Consider the following 23,115-nt stretch of genomic DNA (forward strand, 5'->3'; position numbering starts at 1 on the left):
TGCAGGCCGGAAAGGCAGCGCTAGCCGAGCCCCGCGCGGGCGGCCGGAGTCTAGGCCAGAGCAGCCGCCCACCGAGAGATCGAGCCCGGGAGCGCACGGCCGGTCCCCGACGGGACGGGCCGGCGCAGCGGGGCCCCGTGCGAGCCCCGCCAGTCCCGGGCGCCCCCTTCTCACACCCGGCGCGTCCCCGCGCTCTGCAGAGGGCAGCCCCGGGCCTAGGCGGCGCAGCGACCTGCAGCGGCTGCGCCAGGGTCGCGCCGTCGGGGCTGCCGTGGCGGGAGGGGTCGTTGCCCCGCTGTCCCCTCGGTGCTCGCCGCGGCCTCCCCCCCGCCGGTATCGGCGGTGCCGGGCGCCGCTGTCCCGCTGTCGCAGCACCGAGGCGGTTGCCATGGTGAGGCCCGCCCCATCGCAGGTCCCGGCCATGGAGCAGGGGGATAAATTCCCTTCGAGGGGCAGAAGCGCCGTCCCTGGGCCCCGTAGGACGGGAGGGTCCCCGAGGCAGCGGCGCCCGAGCGGGGCAGTGCGGATATGAGGGCCCACGGGAGGGATTGGGATCCCTCCCCGGGGGAGGAGGAGCAGGGACCCCCGAGGGGTAACAGGGACGACGGGGCTGTGACAGGGAGGCGACGGAGACATCGGGGACCCTGGAGCGCATCGGGGAGCCTGGGATCAGCGGGACCCCGAGGGGGCGGTGGAGACTGAAGAGATCGAGGCGGGGGGAGGCGGGGGAAGGCAGCGAAGCGCAGGGGAAGGACCGAGGGAGGGGACGGCAAAGGGCAGCGGGTACCGCGGCGGGGCGGTGGGGACAGCAACGTCCCCAGGGCGCCGGCAGAACGTCGCAGATCCCCGGGGAGGCGGAGGACACCGGGAGGGGCTGGAGGGACCCCGCGGATGCGGGCGGGACGGCGCTGGGCCGGCGGGACCAAGCGGGGGCAGCAGAGCCCCCGATGGGGCGGCGGGCCCCGCGCTGGGACCCCGGCGGGGCGGCGCGCGGCCCCGGAGCAGCGGCACTTTCACGAACTGTCCACGGGAGGCGGGAGAGGAGGCGGCGGCGGCGGCGAAGGAGGGGGGCCCGGCCGGGCTCGCCCAGCCCTGCCCAGCCCTACCCAGCCCAGCCCGCCCCGTCGCTGCCCAGCCCCGCCCTGCCCAGCCCTGCCCGCCGCTGCAGGCTCCGCCGCACCGGCACCGGGCGCCCCTTTCTTTATAGGCTCTGCCCGAGGGGGTGGGGGGCGGCGGCGGCGGCCCCAGCCCCGAGGGGGCGGCTCCCCCCCTAAAAGCCGGCGGCGGGACGCGCGGCGGGCAGAGGAGCGGCCGCCGCTCCCGGTGCACCGGGGCCGCCGCTCCCGGTGCCGCTGCGGCTCGGCCCGGCCCGCCATGCCCCGGCGGGGGCCGCTCGCCCGGGCCCCGGCTCCGCGCTCTCTGTGCAGCCGCCGCCGCCGCCACCGATCGCTGCTGCCGCCGCCGCCGCCGCCGCGCCCGCGGCTCTGAGCGCCGCCGCCGCGCCGGGAGACCGCGCCCCGCACCGGCTCCAAGATGCTCCGCCAAGGTGAGCGCCGCACCGGGAGGGCACCGGGCACCGCGGGCGCCGAAGTTTGCCTCGCCGCCCAAGTTGGGGCCGCGCTGCCGGGCGCCCCCCCCCGCCACCGCCGCCGCCGTTACCGGACGCCGCCGAGGCGCGGCAGCCGCCGGGAGGTCCCTGGGGACGGCAGGCAACGGGGCGCGCGGCGGCGGCGCGGCGCGCACGGCGGGGGACGCGGCGGGTGGCGGCGGGGGGGGCTCGCGGCGGGCACCGGCAGCGCGGCGGGCACCGGCGGGCAGCGCGGCTCTACAGCGGGTACGGGAGCACGGCGGCATCGGCGCTACGGCGGGGACCGCGGCGGGGCACCGGGGGTCGTAGCGGGGGGACCGCCGCTGGCGGGTGCTGCCGCGATGGTGCCCGGTATCCCTGTTCCACGGGTGCCCCTCGGAGCTCAGCGGGGACACTAGGAAGTTGGGGGGGCGGGAGGGGGGGGGGCTGTCCCGGCCCCCACCTTCACGCCGGGGAGGATTGCTCCGCCGTGACATCACGCGATTTCCATGGCAACCGCCTGGGACATCATCGGGGAGCTTTTTGACATCACGGCGAAGGGAGATGCTGGTTGTGGCCAGTGCTCGGGAGGGGGCAGGCAGGGCTCCCCCCGGCACTGCCGGGGCTGGGCCTGGGCGGGCTGCGGGTGGAGATGCTCAGCAGCCCCATGGGGTCCCCGTCCTGTCCCGGGCTGGTCCCCTCTGTGCCCCCAGTTGCTGTCCCAGGCCTCGGCAATGCCAATGTCTCCTGCTGCCTTCCCCACAGTGGCCAAGGCGCCTGGCTTGGTGGCCGCATGGCGTGCCCAGGGCAGGTGGCCTGGCAGAGGGCATCGTGCCCCGCCGCGTGCCACTCTCTGGTGGCTTGAGTGGAGCCACACGCGAGGCTTTGGCATGAGATGCCAAGGATGAAAGGATGCCAGCACTGTGCCCACGGCTCCCCGCATCCCGCTGGAATGGGGAGAGCAGCTGGGATGGGGAGAGCTGGTGCTCCCAGCCCAGGGAGGCAACTTTTGGCCAGTGGGTAAAGTCACCTTGTGGCCACAAGGCTCCGAGGCTCCTCTCCGCGGCTCCCGTCTCGCCTTTGTTCAGCTCAGCAGCGCGGCTCCTGCCAGCACCAGCGCTGCAAAAACCTCCGGGAAAAAGAGCAGCTCCGGCTCATGCGTTCGGCTGGCAGCTCAGTGCCACGGCACCGCTCTGCTTCCTGATACCGCTTCCCTATCCCAGCTGCCAGCAGCTGCTGGAAAAGCAGCGGCCAGGCTGGATGAGAGGTGAGGAGCACCGGAGGAAGCAGCACTGAGCTCGGCACCGGGTCTTGTCCTGCTGGAGTGGCCTGCTAGGGTCGAGCTCTACAGCTCTCATTTCTGGAGCTAGAAAAACAAAATGCAAATGAGCAGCCCCTGGGCTAAGACAAAACCTATTCTTAAAGTTTTTGTCTTGTTAAGCAAGGAAATAGAGTGCCAAATAGGCTTTGTTAAGTGGCAGTCTAATTAATAATTTAAAATCTTGTAGCTGTCTTTCATTAGAATTTATCTGTACATCAACCACAAAATCAGTCAAACACACTCATTTATAAGTTAATGCCATTCCTGAATAATTCAACAGGCAGTTAGATTAAGGCCCACAATCCTGTGTGAGCCTCGCCCGGCCCCATGTTTTGGGAGCCTGGAGGGCCCCGTGTGCCTGGCCGAGATTCCCACTCCCGGCGGAGTCGCAGGCTCCGACCGGCTGGACTGGGATGACTCCCCGTGGAGGGGAGAACTGGTTTGGGGGACACCGTGGTGCTGGGAGGGACGAGGGGAGCGCGGGGGAGGCGGCAGTTCCGCTGTGCCGGCACCAAGCCACTTATCCCGGGGCTTAGAGGCGGCTGCGATTTTGTCGTGCTCCACTTCAGAGGGATGCGGCGCCTCGAAGCTTAGAGATATTTTCTGGTTTGATCCAGCGGCGGCTGTGGTGGTGACGCTGCTGCCACCGTCCCCGCGTGCTGCTGTCTTGTGGGAGCCGGGTGTCCCGGGGAGCTGGCTGGACCCGGGGCCAAGCGGGGACTTGTGGCACGGCCTGGGGACCAAACCGACAGCACTGTCCCCACCAGGAATGACCCCTCTGGGAAGAGTCCCTGAGGATGCTGTGGTGCACGGGCTGGGGGACAAGCGTGTGCAGAGCCAGGCCATCCCCGGAGGGAGGGGACACATTTTCCCCACTGACTTTGCCCTGGAGCAATAAGTGGCCAGGGGGCTTTTTTTTTGTGGAGCGGGCGGCATGCAGCAGGGATGCGGGGGAATGGGCTGTGCTCACCCGGCAGCGCTGGGGACCCGTCACCAGCCGGTCCCTGGGAAGGGACGTGCCCATCCAGGGCTGCTCGTGGCGCGGGGCATGAGGCAGCGCGTCCTGCGTCCTGCTGGAGGTGGCAACAGCCCCGAGCGCAGCGTCGGAGGCGCGGGAGGAAGGAGCTTTCCAGGTCAAGGATGACACCAAGGTCACGGAGAGCTCAATCGCTGGCTTAGCTCTGCCCGGCGCTGGGGGCTCCGGAGGAGCAGCACAGGGAAAACCGCCCCCCGCCACCGCGCCAATGTCGGCAGGGGGGCACCCGCTCCCCCCTACACACAGAGGGAGGTTGCTGAAAGCTTCCCAGGGCAGCGGGTGCTTGTCGGGAAGGGCTGGGAATGGAGAGAGGGGGAGGAAAATGATCCCTCCCCAGCTCCTGCAGGAGAATGGTGCCTGACGGCCGTGGTGGGCTCAGCATCGGAGCGGCACCAAAGCCGCTGTCGGAGCGGGCCTGGCGCAGCCGCAGCGCCCCGTGGAGCCCATAGAAACCTTGGTGCTTATAAAAGTTTAATTTCCTAAAGAGCCCAGGGGAAACTGCAGCGCTCCCGACCCCGCAGCGAGCGGCCCGGGCCACGAGGGGCACTTGCCATCCGCGAGGGCCGCGGCTCGCGCTCCAGGTGCCTTGGGAAGAGCTGCCCTCAACGCACCAGGCAAAGCTGCTGCCAGGGGGGTGTTTTCCATCCCGCGTGATTTGGCACCCACCTCCTTGCTGGAGCCAGACCCCGCGGTGCTGCACGCGATGGGAGGGCAGCACCGAGCCGGAAAACACCCAACCCTTCCCAGGGAATTAAATACAGAGGCACCTGCTTTGGCACCATGTGGGGAGCGGGCTGTGCATCCTCCCACATCCTGCCTGCTCCGGGTTTGCGAACGGCTTAACGCGTTCCCAGGACATCAGCGAGAGGAACTGCGGATTCGGTCCTTGCCGTGGCAGTGGGGGCACCGAGAGGCCCCGGAAGGGACTGGGCAGTGGGGAGATGCCCCTGACGGAGCAGGTCGGCGGTGAATTCAAGGGGAGACGCGACAAGCAGGAGGGCAGACGTGGGGAGGAGCTGTCGGACTTGGCCCATGCGTGGCCAGGAAGGTTGAGGAGGAGCGAGTGGGAAGTTACATGTTGTCCCAAAAAATGGATGCACGGCTCCGGACTGCCGTGTGGGCAGCATCCCCGTGGCCCAGCATCACCAGGAAGCGAACAAGCGGAGGGGAGGATCGCTGGTGGGAATACGATTGTTCCCCCACCAAGGCTGGTGGCCAGGGAATTCTGCTGCCGGTGCCGCGGCGGAGCCCGGATGCATGTGCAGGGGGCCGGAGCACCCGCATTAACCGCTCAGGGCGGCAGATGCAGGGCAGGGAGCCGCGGGGGTGAATCTGCTTTGTGCAGATTAGGATCGCAGGGGTATTAAGTGGAAAATACTCCATTTGGTGCCGAAAGCTCCTTTTTCCTGGGGTTTTAGCAGCATTCCGGCCCACCGTCTGCTTGGGCCCCCCGCCTTTGGCCTGTCCTCTGGCCTTCCCGTCGCAAACACTCTCACCGAGCGGGACACAGAGCAGCCGAGCTCGTGTTTCCATCCTCTCCAGGGTGATTTTCATGATGGAGGGTGAGCGGTGCCATGGGAAGAGCGGGTCCCAGTTGCAGGGGGTCCCAGCGCGGTGGGACAGCACTGCGTGTAGGCCATGCGGCATCCACACCGGCACCAGGACGGAGCCTGGAAAGCCAAGATTTCCCCCTGACCGGGCCTGAATTTGGCACCCAGGCTGGAACCGCTGCGTTTCCCGTGGGCAGAACCTACTGCGCTCCCTCGGGGCGAATCCAGGGAAAAGCCAAGGCGGTGGAAGCCCATCCATCCCTGGGGCTGCGGGGGCTCATCCTGCTCTACCGCACCGAGGGGTCCGGGCTGCGGCGCTGGCTCCAGCGGGATGCGCCGGGGTGGTTTTGCTAACAAGCCCGGCACATTATAATTTCAATGGAAAGCCAAAAAAAAACAAAATCGTCCTCACACAAGCGACTCGGCGGTGCCTCTGCCAGGGCCTAAGATCTGCTGCTATCTATTTTTTAATAATTGAGGGTAATAAATATGTATTTCTTTCTCCTTTTTCCTCCGTACTCCGCAGCTTGTCAGCTCCCCGCGTCTCTCCTCTGATCAGGCCGCATCTTTGCCGAGCGGAAAAGGGAAAAGAGGGAGGGAAAAGAAAAGAAAAAAAAAAAAAAGGAAAAAAATCCTTTAAGCAAAAAAAGGATTAAAGCCTTGAAAGTAGGTCTGCCCAAGCCTGTTCCGCTCTGCCCGGCGCCCAGGCAGCCAGTGCCAAGGAGGGATCCAGTGGCTGCAGGGATCTGGGGGTGAAAGGATCCGCTTTGGAGCCTGGTGCTGCGGAGCCGGGAATGGGGAAGGGGAGCTGGTCCCGGTGGGCGCCTGGCGGTGCTGCCAGTGCCTCCGGGAGCCTTAGGCAAACGCTGGTGATGGAGACACCCCAGGGGCAGACGGTCCCGGTCCCCCGGGTTGCGCTGGGTCCTGGGGGCATCCGCAGGGAAGCGGGTGCCGGGAAGCGGGTGCCGGCCCCAGGAGCCCTGCTGCTCCCGGCCGCCGCGGGTGCGAAGGAGGCGGCTATTTTTAGCCTCTCCGGCTTTTGTTCCTTTTCCAGCCCAGCTCCTCTGGAAATAGAAACGGGGCCGGCGGCGCGGCGCGTTCCCGGGCCGGCCCCGCACCGGCACCGGCACCGGTATCGGCCCCGGCCCCTCCCGCCGCTCGGCCCCGGCCCCTCCCCGCGGAGCGCCCCCCTTCCCGCCCGATCGATGGAGCCGGGAGAAAACAAAACCAAACAGAGTAAATATTTAATACGAGCCGGGAGAGCGCGTCCCCCCCGCGCCCCGTCTGGCTCCGCCGCCGGCCCCGCGCAGCGCCCATCGACCGTCCCGTCCCGCCGGGCCGAGCCCGCCCCGCGGCGCCCGCCGGCCCGGCCCGGCCCCGCCACCTCCCGGCTTTTCCTTCCTTCTCTTCCCGGCTTTTCCTTTGCTCGCTTCCCGGATTTTCCTTTCTGTGCTGTGCTGCTTCTGGTGCAGAGACACCTTCCTTCTCCTCCTCTTCCTTGCCGAGGAAGGCTCTTGCCGCCTCTGTCCCCCAGGACTGGCTCACCCCCGGCCACCCCACTCTGCTGGCCCTTTTGGGGCTCACTTGGGCTCACTCCTCGGCCACATTTGCAAGGTGGCTCAGCCCTAGCGCGTGAAGGCTGCTAAGGTGTGACAGGGACATCGCGGGCCACCTCCAGGACACGTGTGTGGTGCTGGCCCACACATGGCCGGAGGGCGGGTTGGAGGCAATGGCTAAACCCCAGTTGGAATAACCAGGGGTGTGGGGCAGATCTTAGCAAGGAGCCAATTCCCCATGGAGGAACAGGCCCCAGAGAGGGCTAATCCAGTGTCCCAGAGGTGCTGAGCCTGGGGGGTATCAGGAAGAGCCGTGGGGCTGTCGGGATGTGCGGCCGGTCGCGTCCTGCTGGGCTGCATGTGCCACTCAGCTCTGTTTTCCCATATGGTTTCCGAGTGCAAATCGCACCGTTCTGCTGCTGCGGTGCCAAAGGCGATATGGGGGCATTTGCTAACAGGGCTCTGCCAAATTGCTTGGAAACGACTGCTCCGAGTGGAGCCGCCGTTGCAGCCACTTCATGGGGTGGAGAGTGGCCTCGAGCCTGGCCCGGCCTCCGCTGCCTTCCTGGGAGCTGCAGGCAGAAGTTGGACTGCGATGGGAAGATCCAGCAGGATTGGGAGCTGCGATGGCTCTGGTGTTGCTTGGAGTGATGTGGGAGCAGCCTTGTGCGTGCCGGGCTCTTCCACCATGGGATCACATCTTTTTTCCTGGAGGGATCCAACCATGAGTTGCTGGAGGCGACGCTCCCAAGGGGAACATTTATCCGCGTCTGTTAGCAAACACTTGGCAAATTGCTTTCCCCCTCTGGAAATGGCGACTGTCCTCAGCAGAGCCTGCACTGAACCCGGGGCCAAACGCGCTCACTGTGGTGCCCAGCTAGGACCAGCAGCCCCGCGCGAAGCTCACGAGCACAGAGGAGAGCGCAAGCAAGAAAGCACCCCAAATACTGCAAAAAGCCTCCCTGGGGTCAACATCCAAGCAGGATCCGCCAGCCCAGGGGCTGCTCCGGGTCTCCAAAGCGATATTTGCCATCGCTCGCCCCCAGTTTGCTCCGCGCGCAGCCGGAGCGGAGCGCACGCCTCTGGGGGCAGGATTCCCCGGCGGCGCTCGGGGCCGGCTCGCGGGGCCCCGCGCTGCAGCTGCAGGCTGGTGGCAAGGTGCCGAGGAAGTTTTGCAGCGGCATTAGAAAATGTTGACATGTTTTTTGAAACAATTTCAGATCTGATATCTGCGCCAGATTGAGTTTGTAACCAGCTTTATTGTTTAAGCCTGCTGGGATTTCATCAAAGGCGTCTGCTGTTTACCCAGAACCGTTCCAGTGCAGAAAACAGCAAACAGACCTGCATTTCTATCTGATTTCACTTTTTCCTTTTCCTCCTGAATTTAAGTGCTTGTGAAAAGCATGGCTGATAAGGCCGGGCTGTGCGGATAAATCCTGAGGATGGGCTCGGTGGAGGCTCCGCCAGCTGCTGTGGGTTTATTAATAGCTGGGAGGCAGCTGGGGAAGACACTGCGGGCTCCCGGTGGGACCCCAGCAGCTTGGGATGCAGCTCCCTGCTCCATCACGAGTCCATCACGGCAGAGGAGCCGCTCGGCCTTTCCCTTTTCCCTTTTTTCCAGCGGTTTTGACACAACTTCAACTTTCCACCGTGAGCGGTGGAAGATCCGTCCCAGCGCCAGGGTGGCACGGCCGGCTCTGTAGATGCACTTGGTGGTACGAGGACGGGCTCTCCAGAGGCAGCGCGGCCCAGGGAAGCAGATCAAGATGAAGCAGGAGAGCGGCTCAAAAGAGACCTGCTGTAAATCGCATTAATCCTCCTTACACCTCGCCCCGGGGGCTGCCCTACTCCATGCTCAAAATGCAAGTGAGAGCCGAGCTGGGGACTCCGCAAAAGAGCCTGGAAAGGGGTTTTCCCAAAGAACTGCCACCACAGGGCTCCTTGTAGCCCGGATCCCGCTTTCTCCCAGGGTTGGCAGCACGGTGACCTGGTTGGTGGCCACTCTGGGCCACTCGTGCCGGCGTCGCGCCGCGGACCCGGCTCCGGCATCCATCACACCTGCGCGGTGACAATGTAATTTTTATCTGCGGCTGTTTATTTCCCCGACAGAACTACTTGTAAATTCCAGGAAGAAAATACATCCCGGCGGGTGACAGAACCGGCACAAGGCGATTAATCTGGCCGCTTCCGCCTGGAATGCAAAAGCGCCCGGAGCTGTTGCTGCTCCGGGGACGGGGATGGCACCGCTCCGCCCTCGCCACGCGTCGTGGGGACCCGCCACGGAGGGTCGGACTGCGGGAGCTGCCAGAGCCACAGATGCTGCTGGGCACTGTGGGGAGCAGCGGGTGCCGATGCCACTGGGATGGACGATGTCTTTTTACGCAGGGAAATGTGTTTTTTATGGCTCAATATGTGGAATTAGAGGCAGGGAGAGCGCAGGGTGCCTTGTGCTGGTGCGCACAGCTCGCTCGGCCCCGCAGGCTGCACGGGAAGGAGGCCCAAAACGCGGCTCCGCTTTCCCTAGGTTTATGCAGAGCCGCCTTTTTCTTCCTCCGCTTCCCGGCGCTCCCAGCCCGCGCTGCCCCAGATACCAAAAGTGCTGAAGAGAGGCATTTGCACCAGCAGCGCGCGAGCAAGCGAGCCCCGGGGACACCCAGCCAGCACCGGGGGACTCGGAGCAGCGCGGGGACGGTGACAAGACACAGCGGTCCCAGCCCTGTGTCTCGCTGCATCCAGCGAGGCCAGCGCGCCGTTCTCCGGCGCAACGCCGCGGATTTCGGCTCGGGCTCCTGAATTTTTTAGGTTTCCCTGAACTGTGCTAATGGGCTGGCAGCGCGGGGGGGAGGCGAGGGCCCTGCTCCGGCTCCCGGCCTGCCTTGCAGCGCGGCCGCCACTGCATTGCTGCTCTTAAAATATTCAGCGCGGCTGGCCGCAATTTCGCAGCGGGTCAGCGCGCGCCGAGGAAACGCGCGGAGGGAGAGCGCGGCCGGCGCATTAACCCCGGGAGGCGGCAGCGTGTTTTAAAGGATGCTTCTTTGCGGGGAAATGGTTAAATGTTTTTCCTTGCTCTGCCGCTCCATGTGTCCGGCCGGGATGTTCCCACGCTCTGGGCGGCCCCGGCACGCCGTGCTGGCTCGCGCCCCGGCACGGGAGGGCTCTTATCCCTAATTCTGCTTTATCCCGGCTAATGTACCGGCAGATGTTCTCATTATCCATTTAAACATATAATCCTCCCCCGAATCCCGCTAAGCCCCTGGCCTCGCCGCTACCTAGTGGCAGTGCGTTCCACAGGTTAATTAGGCGCTTTTAATTAATGTCCGAGCAGTGAGTGAGCCCAAAGTGCTGGTCAGCAATCCCCAGGTGGAGATGCCTGGGCATTGGTCTTTCCAGGAATTACAGTTTTGCATCCATAAATCATCATATTTGGGGGTCATTCATGGCCAGGTCGCCTCCAAGTCCTTCCTGCAGCTCCAGCAGCTTCTCCCAAAGCACAGGCGAGAGTCTCTCCAGTTGGGAGCTGCCTCATTCCCACCTGGAAGAGAGGAATTGAGCAAAGGCGGGAGGGGAGGAGGAGGAGCAAGGGGAAATCACATGTTGTTTTTAAAAGGCGTTTTTGAGTGAACGCTGAGTAGGGCTGGGGAAAATTGCCTTAAAGGCCTGTTCTCTGTGGGGACGGCGCTTTTCATGGCACACGAGTATTTTGAAACTTAATTGCCCATTTGCACGGGCTAGTGTTTTTGTTTTGCCGGGGTCTCCAAGGTGGTCTTTGAAGATTGCTGTTTCCCCATAATGGCTTTCTTTATCGCGCATAAATCCCGCACACCTGCAAGGCGGAGCCGCTTGCAAGAAACGTTGCCGAAATTGGCTCCCGATTTAATAAAGCTGCAAATGGAGCCAGAGCAGAGAGAGAGGAGCCGCGATGGCAGCGCCTGGACACCAACCTGCTCCACGGCCCCTTTCCCCCTTCCCGGTCAGCTTGGGTCCTTTGGATCCTTCCAGCAGCAGGGAAGCCAGTGGATCCACCAGAACAGGTTGTGGTTCAGACATGGGAACAACGCACTGGGACCTTCCTTGAGGTCCCACCTGGAAAAGTGGCCAGAGCAGGGCAGGCTGCACTGACCTGGCCATCACACTCGCCTTTTTCCCCAGGCTTTGGCCATCCAGTGCTATTTTTTCCCCATGATTTTGGCGTTTTTTCCAGCAGAGGCGAGCTGGGGGCCAGGAGCAGGGAGGACTTTGCTGCTGCATTGGCTGCTCGCTGCTTCCCGGCAGCAGCAGTTTATCCTGCTCGGCTGAGCCGGCTCACCGGGGGATACTCCCAGCGCGTGCTCCGGTTCGGAAGCGGGATGAGGCGCCAGCGCGGTGCCCGCAGCGAGTCCCTGTACGGCCGTGGCGTGGACAGGGGCATTTCCCACGTGTCACAGCCATGGACACGCACAGTTGCATTTCCCCACTGTGTTTTCTTAGGGAATCGTTGGCTCTTCCTTGGAGCGCAGCAAAGGATGAGCCGCCCTTTTCCGTGCTCCTGGATTGATCTGTTAGCCAGGGATGATGCTTTAGGGATGAGCGTCTCCCGGTTGTGTGGTTCTTTGTCCAGGAGAAATCCCCAGCATTTGGTGTCTTTCTGCTTCTAACCCACAAGGTGCCCAACATTTTTATCTCCTTGCTGGGTTCGGCTCCGCTGTGACTTGCAGCTCCCCAACTGGCTGCCATTGAGCTGGCCCAGCCAGAGACGTCCAAGGCCCGGCCGTGGGGATCCCAGTCTCTCCATATCCAAGTTTTCCCCCAGCTGGGAGCCCAGTGCCAGCACTGGGAGCCTCCGCTGGCTCCTTCCTCCCTGGAGCCACCACTTCTGCGCTGCTTGTGCTCCCCCCCCACTGCCTTAGCCCAAACCTTGCAGGGTGACACTTTTCCCAGCCAACATTCCCAATGCTCCTGAACATAGTGGCTGCCTCCGGGTTTTATTCTGTTCCCGAATTGATGGAGTCCATCCCTACTTATCTACCCAAGCCTCTGCCTAAGTATTCCCACAGGAACATCCTCCCTGTCCTTGCAAACGCCAGGAGCAGAGGGACCCCGTGTCCTTGCACGGCTCACGCTGCCGCTGGGATGCGCGAAATGGCCGCGTTCGGTCGGGCTCCTCCGTGATGCAACGCGTTAAAAGTTGCAATTAGCAACGTGCTCACGGCGCGGCTGTGCAGCGGGAAGAGAGAGGCGCTAAATGAGACCTGAAAGGTTATTCCGATGGGAGGTGGCGCGCGCTCCGGCCGGCATCACCCTCGCGGTGCTGGGGGGACTGGGATGCTGAGCGTGTGCTCCAGCGCCGGAGCAGAGGAAGGAATCAGAGGGAAAACGGGAGAGCGCAGGCACGACGTGTGGAGGGGGGCAAAGGTGTCTTGGACACCAAAAAGGTATTTTGGAAATTGTGGCAATTTCTTTGCAACCGGAGCAGAGCCGAGCGCGGCTGATATCACGGCAGCTCCCCGGGATGCGGAATGCTCCGGGGAACGGGAGCGGGAGGACGGGGACCAGAGAAGCGCCCACCCTGGCCTCTCCCCAGCCTGGATTACAGGCGGTTGTGCTTAAATGCCCTTTGTGTTGTGATACAGACAACGAAAGGCCTGAAAATGGGTCTAGCAAAGACGTCTTCCGCTTCCGAGCGGAGCCTGTGGAAGCAGCAGCTGCTGTCAGGAGAATCAAGTGCCTGCTCGGCCATAGGAGGGAAGGCGGGAAGCGCGGAGCTGCTCCCTCTCTCCCGCTTCCAGCAGAAACATTTGGAACCACAAAAGCCGCCAGGGTCAGGAGGGAGGAAAGTCTCGGACATGGTATGTCATGGCCTGGGGAGCCTTTGGAGAAGATGTGGCCACTTCGACAGGGAAACCTCAGTTTTAATGAGCGTTTCAGTTGTGTCTCTTTTTTCTTATGTCAAACTCTTTCCTTTCTTTAAAAACGGACACGTAAACAAACAAAAAAAACCTAGTCCTGCTGTTTGTGATGGCCAGGAGGGCTCCATTTCAGGGGCTCCAGGGAGCTGGGACGTCCATCCCCGCAGAGGGACCCATCGCTCCACGGGAAGTGGTGCCCGTGCACGAGGCCACCTCATCCCCGTGTCCTTATTCCCAGACCTTTCCCAGCACCTTTCTAACACACCAGCCCCGTCTTTGGACCGTCTCGGGCAAATGGATCGCAGAGGGTCTGACGCTGCGAGCATTGCCCGGGCGAGCGCGCGGGTTTGCAGCAGCCTCTGTGCGCGCCTCGCGCTAACTGTTATTGCCTAGCAAAGACGGGATCGTAACGGGATTTATAACGGCTCGCTGCGAAAGAGGCGCTGATTAGCTCCAAGGAAAGCGATTGGCATCACGTGAGGCCGGGAAGAGCTGCGGCAGCCGCCCCAGCTCCGCAGACAGCAGGGCAAGAGTCCAAGCATCGGAGGGCAAAAGAGCACAGCAGCGCTGCGGTCCCCAGCCACCGCTGCCAGGCCATTAAGCTGCTGAGATGCATTAAATGGGAGCCCGGCCAGTTACAGGAAAAGCCAGAACATTGTTGTTTTGCTCTTTTTTTTTTTAATTATTATTTTTAAACCTGATCCTTGTGCGGGATGGAATGGCCAAGCCCGGTGGCAGGACGGGGCGGTGAGGACTGCGCCGTCACCTCCTGCGTCCCGGCGCTACGAGCAGCCGAGTGCTGTCCCCAGCCTCTCCTCCTGCCTCCCAGCGAGTGTCCCCACACTGCCTGGTGGGCGCTGACCCCAAAACTGCCCCGCGAGCCCCGGCCTCGTGCATGGGACGGCACCGATGCTTCTTGGTGCCTTCCAGCCGAGACGCTGCTCCACTTCCCTCCCCAAAACGATCCCTGCTCGCAGCTCTCCGTTTCCTGGTGTCACCGTATCCCGCGCGGGCTATAATTAATAGAAATTATCCTCCGGAGACCTCGCAGACCCCATGCCGTAATTGCTTGCCCTTCCTGTGCCGGCGGCGCGGGAGCGGGAGCAGACAGCTCCCAGCCGCCGGCGATGCCGGCGCGTCCCGCAGCCTGTTCGGAAGCTGTTTTTATCGAGCTGTTAAAGCGCCCGGTAATGCAGCGGGCGCTCGCGGGGCGCCGAGGGCTGCGCACTCGCCCACGTCCCCTCCGGGCACACGGGTGGAGAAAACGCTCTGGCTGGTGGCAAGGATGAGCCCAGAGCCCTGAACGCCTCCGTGGCGGCAGTTTGGTCCCATCCTGCATCCCAGCAGCCCAAATCCCGGCTCCTGCCGCATCAGGATGCAGTGAGACAAGGTGGGATGTCACCAGAGCACCTTGTCCGCGTCACCTCGGTGGCCTGAAAGGTTTTGTTCCCCATTCAGGGCCCGGCCCAGGGCCCTGCGGCTCGAGGCCGGGCTCTGGTTGACGCAAAGGCTTTTTATTGCGGGCAGAAAATGTGCCGGAGCGGGCGGCTTTGATGCGGGCCCGTCACTCTCCTTCCCCCCTGCTGCCGGCAGGATGATCCGCTGCCGAACGGCAAAGAAGGTGCCTCGCAGGCTCCAATTTGCCCTCTCATCCACGGAACGCAAGGACATCCAGTAAATCTGAAACGCAGAGCAGCTGCAAAGGGATGAAAGGCAGCGGATGCAGCGCGGAATGAGCTGGCAGGACACGGGCTGCTGCCGCACGCAGGGCCACCGCCGTGGTGACGCTCGCCCCGCCGCACGTGCCACATCCCCGTCCCCAATCCCCAGCCCCATCAAGGGGGAGATGTGCCCGGGAGACGCTCCGAGGCATCGCCGGCTTCCCGCGGGATGCGGCGTGGATGCCAGGCGGGCACTGCCAGCAGCAGCAGCTGTTGATTCGTGCTTAGATCTCACGTTTGCGCCATCCTGGCTCCGTTTCCCACCACCAAGAAGCCCTTTGCAGGGCCCGGCTGGTGGGACGTGACTGGGGAATCTGCCTCCTCCTCGCGCTCAGCTGCGGTTTGCTGTTCCGTCGGCGCTGGGAACGGCATCCCGAGCGGCACCAGCTGCTTGGCATGGCTGCGAACGGGAGGAAAAGTCGTCACCTCGGGACAAAATGGGAGCAGGAGCTGATCCCTGGGACACAGGCAGGCAATCCGTGACGATCAACTTCCCCCCCTGGATTCCTCTTTCCTTGGATTCCTAGCGCCTTCCCCAGTACCCAAAGAGCTCTCTGGTCTTCTCCGCTGACTCCCTCATTCCCAATACCCTATGTGGCTGCCGGCGTTTTTCCCACGGGACTCCCATTCCCAGGGCAGGACCGGGATGCCCCATGCACTTCCCACCGTGCCTCTTGCCTCCAATCCACTTTTCCCCCAGGAAAGTCCAAGCAGCTTTTGCAAAACAGCAACAAGCCCTCGTGCAGAAGGGAGAGGAAGACTCAGGCGAGGAAAACGGGCCCCCAACCCCGCGTGCAGGCAAGCAGCAGCTCAGCCTCCAACGTGAACGGTTTTCTCCAAAAAACCCTCTTTTACCTGCCCACTGAGGTACTCGGGTGCTCGTTCCATGCCCAGAGGCAGCAGTGGGATGGTCCGGATCAGCTCCAAGCAGCATCCAAAGCCATTTCCCCCCTGTACTCCAAGGGTATCATTACAGCAAAAGCTTTATTCCAAACTGGGGTTAAGTAGAGCGGATTACATGGGAAGAACGCGCTCTCTATTCCCTCTGTTTCCTGCATATATTAGACCTGAAACAAGCATTTAAATTAAACGAGTTTCCATATCTGAGTTCCCAATCCCACAGCCACTTCCACCATTGGCCTCTTTTTTTCTCCCCCTCTCTATTTACTTTAGCACGAGCCGGGAGCGGAGGAGATGCAGGCGCCGGGAGAGAGGAGTGCTAATTAAACAGGGACTTCCACATTAGGGTACAAATCCTTTGGACCCGTGCCTACCCTGCCAATTTCTCTATTTATTTATTATTTCTCGGCACAACTGTAATTTCCAGCGGTGCCTGCAGCAGTGGGAGCGGGTTCAGGGGCTGCCGGCGGAGAGGATTAGCGCGCTGGAAGCGTTATTGCTTTCCTTCGCTGCGAATTCAGGAGCCGTTCCCTGATGGCTGCGCTCTGGATAGAAGCGAATCGGTGCTAATTTGTTTTGGAGGATCACACATCCACCAACACGCGCAAGACAACCCTGCCGTGGAGCCGGGGCGACAGGGAGCCAGGGAAAACCAGCAGGCGAGCGGAGCCAGACCTCCCTCCCGCGCCCCCAACGCCAGGCCTGGAAAAGAGCCGATTTTCCCGTATTTTTGCTCCCCCTCTGCAAGTCCGCGCCAGCTCGGGCATCCCTTGCTGTTAAAAGCCTTTCTGCAGCACGGAAAGCCTAAGGGACCACGCGCCGGACAGGATGTCGGAGAGACGGAGCGTAAAAGGCTCCTGTCTCGGCATCCTTTGCTTTTTTTTTTTTAATTATTTTTTCATTTTAAAAATCATCCTCAAGTTTAACTGCGGGAGAGGGATAAACGCGTGACGTGACCCTGGGTCCTGCTGCCCTGCGCTCCGCTGCGCCGGCTCGGAGGGACGCGGCCCGCGGGGAGCCATCGGACCTGGCTGAAATGGAAGACGGAGCTGTTGTTTCAAGCAGAGCTATTGATTTTTGCGTTATTACACTAAGAAATTTATGGTCTGGTTTCCGAGTGCAATCGGAGTTAATGACTGAGCTCCAGAAACTTCCCGGTGACCTTGGCCGTGACTTTGGGGGGAAGGTGAGCAGCTCGGCTGCGGGGTCAGTGCACGGCAGCGGAACCGGCTGCTGCCTGCGGGGCTGCGTTTGGGGCAGGATTGGGGCGTTTGGGGCAGGATTGGGGCGTTTGGGGCAGGATTGGGGCGTTTGGCAGAGCCCGATCTGTGCCCTGAGCTTCATCTCGCAGCAAACACAGGCCACGATGGGGCTGGAGCAAGGGGGGCCTTCTCAGCTCGGCCAAAAGCCGCTGCTGCCGGGCCACGCTGTTCTCCCCTGCAAGCCGCTGGGCAGAATAATTAATAAAAACATAATTATTCCTAATTGTGACCCCATTGAGGGCAAAATGCAAACACGGGGCTTGTAGAGTGCCCGGGACGGAGGTGACAGCTCCAAGCGCAAGGAACCCTCTGCATCTTGCAGCAGCATCTTCTTCCCAAAGCCCTTCAGCACTAGCAACACGCTGAATTTCCTTGCATCCTTCCTGATCCAGGAAGAGGAATTCCAGCTGCTGGCACAGGGGGGTTCCTCGCGGCACCTCCTCCGTGGAAGAGCCCCGGCCCCGCAGCCCCAGCTAACGGCTCCCCGAGCCTCCCGCTCAGCTTCCTCCTCCGAGGTCATAATTGCCATTAAATCACAGCTTGCCTAACCAAATTATGCAAAACCGAAATTATCTCCAATGATTTTTATGTCGCTGAAATGTTCCAGAACTGCCGGGGTGACGACTGGGGGATTGGGAGCAGCTGTCACTCCATCGGAAACCGTAACTCCCAACAGCTGGGAGCTGTCAGTTATTTATGACGCCGTTTGCAAAATGAAAAAAAAAAAGGAAAAAGAAGAAGGAAATATATATGTGGAAGGTGCATGGGGGGTTGCAGCTGGCAGGGCCAGCCGAGCCAGGCCTGATGCCGGGGAAGGCAGGGCCGGGAGCGGGCCTGGGAGATGCTCCGCGCCGCGGCTGAGCGCTCGCTGCCGCTCGCTGGGGAATTCAGGCTGTGACAGTCGGGATGGGCTTGTTTATTTTATCCTCTGCCTTGCAAAAAAAAAAAAAAATATATATATATATATTTATGCAGCTACTAACCATAGGTCTGACCCTGCTTTGTCAAAGTGTCCCCAATCTGAAGTCCCTGCTCTTGGCTCGTGCCCGGTGGCCATCCCTGCTCCGGTCTTTTCCCCTTCCGTGGGCACTGCCCGGCCAGCGCTTGGGGCTGCCACTTCTCCACGATGGCAGCTCCTGCGGCGCGGTGCTGACGTCCCCTCCGGAGCCGTCTCCCAGCTTCCCAAGGGAGTTTTCCCTGGGGGTCACCGGCATGTCTGGGTGTCCCAGTTCTCTCAGGGTTGATTCCCGAGGCGTCGCGGGGTGGGTGGCGGGTGCGAACGGGGCGGCGGGTGACATCTGGGCCCGGGTGCTAGGCCAGGCGCGAACGCGGCCCCGGCGGGGATGAGGAAGCTCCTGCCTCCCGGAAAACACAGCCCACGAGCAGCAGCCGGGTGCTTCGTCCCCACTTGTAGCGCGCTCCGGTTAAGTATTATTATTTATGCCATGTAGTGGCTATACATAGTGTTTTATGGCTGCAGAAACACATAAATCAGCCACCAGAAGACCAGGGCTCTGCTCTGAAGAGCTTATAAATCCAGCAGCCCGGGCAGGACCTGCAGAGCTGCCAGGGGTGCGAGTCCAGGGCTCCCAAAGCAGATGGTGTCAAAGGAGAGGTGCAAAAAAGCAACAACCCCCTCGGTCCAGCTTCTCCGGGCAGAGAGGAAAAACCATCAGTGTCAGGAGAGGTGCCGGCTATTCCAGCCTGCCCCAGCATCCCGGGTGGAAAAAAAAACAGTTTTTTCTTCTGCCTTCCTGTTCTGGCACCGGCGTGGGCAGGAACATGGTCTGGAAGAGGCATCCGGGGAAGATTTGCCGCGTCTGGACAAGGCTGCTGTCTCCGGGTGTCTGCATTCTCCCGGCCGTTTCGGCTCTTGCACAAATTGAGGCTTAACACTAAATGCATTATGCCGTATAACAATTAATCCCGTGCTACATATAGAAAGTCCTTACTCATCAATAATGCATTCGGGAGGAGTGATTTTCACTCTCAATAATACGGCTAATACAATGGAAACAAGCAGGTAATGAAGAACATTTATAATGATGTTAATCTAATAACGAGGATAACGCTGTTAAAAGTAAGACTGCAAACTGGACACATCCAAAGATAAATTATTTCAAGCGTTCATTAACTAATGCCTAATTAATGCCCAATTAGAGAGATGCTGCATGGGAAATGGTTTGGACAGTCCAGCGAATTCATCCCAGTCACCGAGACCTCGGTCACAAGCGAGGGGATGCAGAAGGACACGGCGAGCAGGGCTGAGCGCTGCCGAAGCCGGACGGCGGCAGCGGGAAGGCGGGAGATGAAGAGCTCCTGGCTGGTTTTATCCGTGTCGACGGGGCTTTGTTTTCATTCGCTTTGCTGGCAGGTTCCTGCAGCGTTTTCCCTTTTCTGCAGCGTTTTCCCGTTCGGCTTTTGAAGCTCTCCCTCCCCTGACATGCGCGCCGACGACCCTCCATCTGCCTCGCAACCTTTACAAGATGAAGTCAAAAGGTTTCCGTCCGGAGCAAGGCGCCCGCCGAGCCGGGCAGGAGCCGCATCCTATGGGAGCAACCTCGGGCCGGGGCAGCTCCCGATGGAGCTTTTCCGACTGCAGGAGCCAGGCGGAGGCTGAAGCACCGTGTGGCCCCAGCCGAGCTCAGCGCAGCACTGGGGTTGATGCTGGAGTTTCAAGCGCCGTGGTCGAGGCTGGGTTGTTTCTATAGCTCTGGTATCCGGATCTAAAAATCCTGACTATTCCAGCACTGGGCAATCAGCGGATTTTATGGGGTTGGAGAAATAGCATCCTTGAGAAGGCCACATGCTCCGAGCACATCCATGCCTTTTCTCTTTCCAACACATTTCCTCCTCTGAAGTCCCACCCATGTTTATATATATTTTTTTCCTGAGAGCTCAACCTTGCTCCATTTCCAAATTCTCCTTATCCTCGTGTGGCAGTACGCGAGTGGATCCAACCCTGGCTTTTCCTCCTACTATCTTCCTCTTGAAGCAATGCAAGATGGTGCTGCACCTGGAACAACCCTCAACCGCCTGCTGCAGCAGGAGATGCTTCTTTTCCATAGGAACCTCAGGCCAGAGTCATAAATATCCATGAGTTCATGGACCAACACAACAGGGTTCCTGCCGATGTTCACAGAGATGTTACCCGCCAGCGCTCTGTTTTGGAAGCATTTGGGACCCTGATTTCATGCAAGGAAGACCCTGGTCACCTCTGTCCATTACCAGCATCCCTAGGAGCATCCTGCCACTGTCATTCCATATGGGAAATTCAGCAATCCCATCAACTTCCAGCTCTCGTGTTGGGGAGCTGCACATAAAACTGCCCTCTGGAAGCAGACGCGTTCCGCTGACCTGCTGCTTAAGACTGGGAGATGCTTTATTGATTCAGGACCTCATGATTTGGTATTTGCAATAACAGGTTCCGCACGCTTGGGCCCGGCAGGGTTTCGCTAGCGAGCAAAGGAGCTGCACGAGTCTTGGTGTCGCCCAGATAAAGCGAGGGAGTGTTTTTGGCAGGGAGGAAGCAGCGCCTGGCACGAGACCCACACGGTACCTGGTGCTTCACCTCCGGAGGGCAGAGCTGGAAAAAATTCCCCGTGCTCCTCGGGCAGGAGGCCCGGGCAAACACTTTGGCCATGTTATCACTAGCTGTGCTATTTTTTAGTGATAGTGCAGCCCAAGATGACTGGTCCTTCCTGATTATTTCTGAAGAGTCTGAGTAATAACATCTTTTTCCTAAAAATTTTGCATTCCAAGAATGCATCCCAATGCACAGGTCACCTGCTATTAACCGTGCAGCAATAACCCTCCATGCAACACACAAGGCAGCACTAGCCCGTGAGCTCTATTTTAAACAAAACGAACAAGAAACCAGATTTTTGTTTTGCTTCCCACATGTATTCAGCTCCAGGTGCTTAACGGGGGATGATAAGAGAGTATCTGGAGATAACAGCGCAGGATAATTAGAGGCAACCCCCTGCCACCCTTGCTTTTTGGGATTACTGCAAGTAAACAGCAAAGCTAAGGATGGCCGGGTGGGACGGTCGGTGCTCGGAGCTGCATTCCGGCACCGCCGGTTTCGCTCCTTTGCGCTTGCTGTGGATGCATCTCCGCTGGCTGCTCTCCCTACTTGCAAACTTTGGCACCTGCCGGGGCGAATTCCCCAGGGAAAGATTCCTTTTCCCTGCTAGGGCTCAAGGCAGCCAAGGAGGCGCTCCATAGAGCATGACTGCGCCATTGCATGCGACGGACCCGCTCGTTTCGGTGGATAACTTGTGATCCCAGAAGGGAGACAAGTTAACCGGGTGCGTTTTTCTCTGGGAATAATCCTCACCGCCGATGTCAGGCGGGTGGGTTGGAGGGAGCCGCGCGTCTTCCCCCGGCCTGATCCCACTCTCGCCTCTCTCCGCACAGGGGGTTTCGCGGAGCTGCTCCTGGTGCTGCTGGGGCTGAAGGTCCAGGTGGCCGTGGGCTGCCCCAGCGACTGCGTGTGCTACCCATCACCCATGACTGTCAGCTGCCAGGCCCACAACTTTGTCACCATTCCCGAGGGCATCCCCGAGGACAGCGAGAGGATCTTCCTCCAGAACAACCAGATCACCTTGCTGCTGCGGGGCCACTTCAGCCCCTCCATGGTCACCCTTTGGATCTACTCCAACAACATCACCTTCATCGACCCCAACACCTTTGAGGGCTTCGTGAACCTGGAGGAGCTGGATTTGGGGGACAACCGCTACTTAAGGGCTTTGGCAGCGGATACCTTCCAAGGGCTGGTGAAACTCCATGCCTTGTACCTGTACAAGTGCGGGCTGAGCTCCCTGCCCAGCGGGATCTTTGGCGGCCTCCACAACCTGCAGTACCTTTACCTGCAAGACAACCACATTGAGTTCCTCCAGGACGACATTTTTGTTGACTTGGTCAACCTCAGCCATCTCTTCCTGCACGGAAACAAGCTCTGGAGCCTCCACCAGAACACATTCAGGGGCCTCGTGAACCTGGACCGGCTGCTCATCCACCAGAACCAGCTGCAGTGGGTTCACAGGCGGGCTTTCCACGACCTCCGGCGACTGACCACCCTCTTCCTCTTCAACAACAGCCTCTCGGAGCTGTCGGGCGACTGCCTGGCCCCGCTGGGGGCCCTGGAGTTCCTGCGGCTCAACGGGAACCCGTGGGGCTGCGACTGCAAGGCCCGCTCGCTCTGGGAATGGCTGCGGCGCTTCCGGGGCTCCAGCTCGAGTGTGCCGTGCGAGGCGCCCGAGCGGGCGCGCGGCAAGGACCTCAAGGCGCTGCGGGCCGAAGACTTTAGGAACTGTTCGGGCGCCGAGTCCCTCCACCAGATGAAGACACACGCCTTCCCCGGCGCGGAGCGAGGAGCCGCCAAGGGCCACCGCCACCCGCACCACCCCGCCAAGGACAAGGGCCCGGAGAGCGGCGCCGACAACAGCCTGCACGGCGGCCCGCCGGCGGCCGCCCCCGGCTCCCGCAAGCCCGGCAAGAACTGCACGAGCCCCCGGGGCCGCCAGCGCGCGGGCAAGGCGGGCCCGCGCAAGGGCATTCCCGACCCGCAGGACTACGTGCCCGACTACCAGCACAAGTTCGGCTTCGGCGCGCTGCCCACGGCGCCGCCGAGACGCCGGGGCAAGTGCACGCGGCGGCCGCCGGTGCGGCCGCCCTCCGGCGTGCAGCAGGCCGCCGGCTGCGCGGGGCCCCGCGCCTCGCTGCTCGCCTTCGCCGTGGCCTTGGCGGCCATCCTGCGCTGAGGCGCCGCGGCCGCCCCGGCTCTCCGCCGCCCCGGACCACAGTTTCTTTTCTCCTTCTTTTCTCTGTCTCTCTCGCGCGCCCGCGTGTTGTGTGTGGAGGATTCGGCCCCGGGAAGGGCAGCGCGCGGGGAGAGGCGCCGCAGGAATGGGCCCGAGCCGGCGCCGCTGGAAAGCCGGGCGGCTGCCGGACACACGGAGCGGGGCCACGCGGAGCCCTGAGCGCGCTTAAAACCGCCGAGAGGGACGCAACGTTGTCCAAACCATCACCGGTGAAGCCTACGAGGACGCGCGTGCTGGCAAAACGTTGGTTCTCCCCACTTCTCTCCCACTTTTGAAGTCCTTTTTTTGGCTCCAACCCTCCCCAGCCCAGGCCAAAGGTGGCTGGAAATCTCTGCCGAAGACAATCTCACACCCCGATATCTCAGGCCTCGTTGCGGAGCAGGGCTTGGCGCAGCAGCCGACTACCAAAGGAAAGACTGATTAGAGGTGGAATTAAAACATTTCCTTAAGGAAATGAAGTACCTACAGAAGGTGCATTTTTTTTTGTAACCA

The 23,115-nt window shown here is 61.4% G+C and overlaps 1 protein-coding gene across 1 annotated transcript; it reads left to right on the top strand.

Moving 5' to 3' along the window:
* The first annotated feature begins 1,458 nt into the window (after window positions 1-1,458).
* On the top strand, window positions 1,459-22,563 carry RTN4RL1 (reticulon 4 receptor like 1). The gene is made up of 2 exons (XM_088530035.1): window positions 1,459-1,546; window positions 21,218-22,563. The coding sequence occupies exons 1-2, from the start codon at window positions 1,534-1,536 to the stop codon at window positions 22,561-22,563; spliced, it is 1,359 nt and encodes a 452-aa protein (XP_088386161.1). The 5' UTR covers window positions 1,459-1,533.
* The last annotated feature ends 552 nt before the right edge of the window (window positions 22,564-23,115 follow it).

This window comes from Tinamus guttatus, unplaced genomic scaffold (assembly GCF_059628265.1).
Source record: "Tinamus guttatus ecotype Peru unplaced genomic scaffold, ASM5962826v1 Tinamus_guttatus_pri_ptg000356l, whole genome shotgun sequence".
Lineage (NCBI taxonomy): Eukaryota > Metazoa > Chordata > Aves > Tinamiformes > Tinamidae > Tinamus > Tinamus guttatus.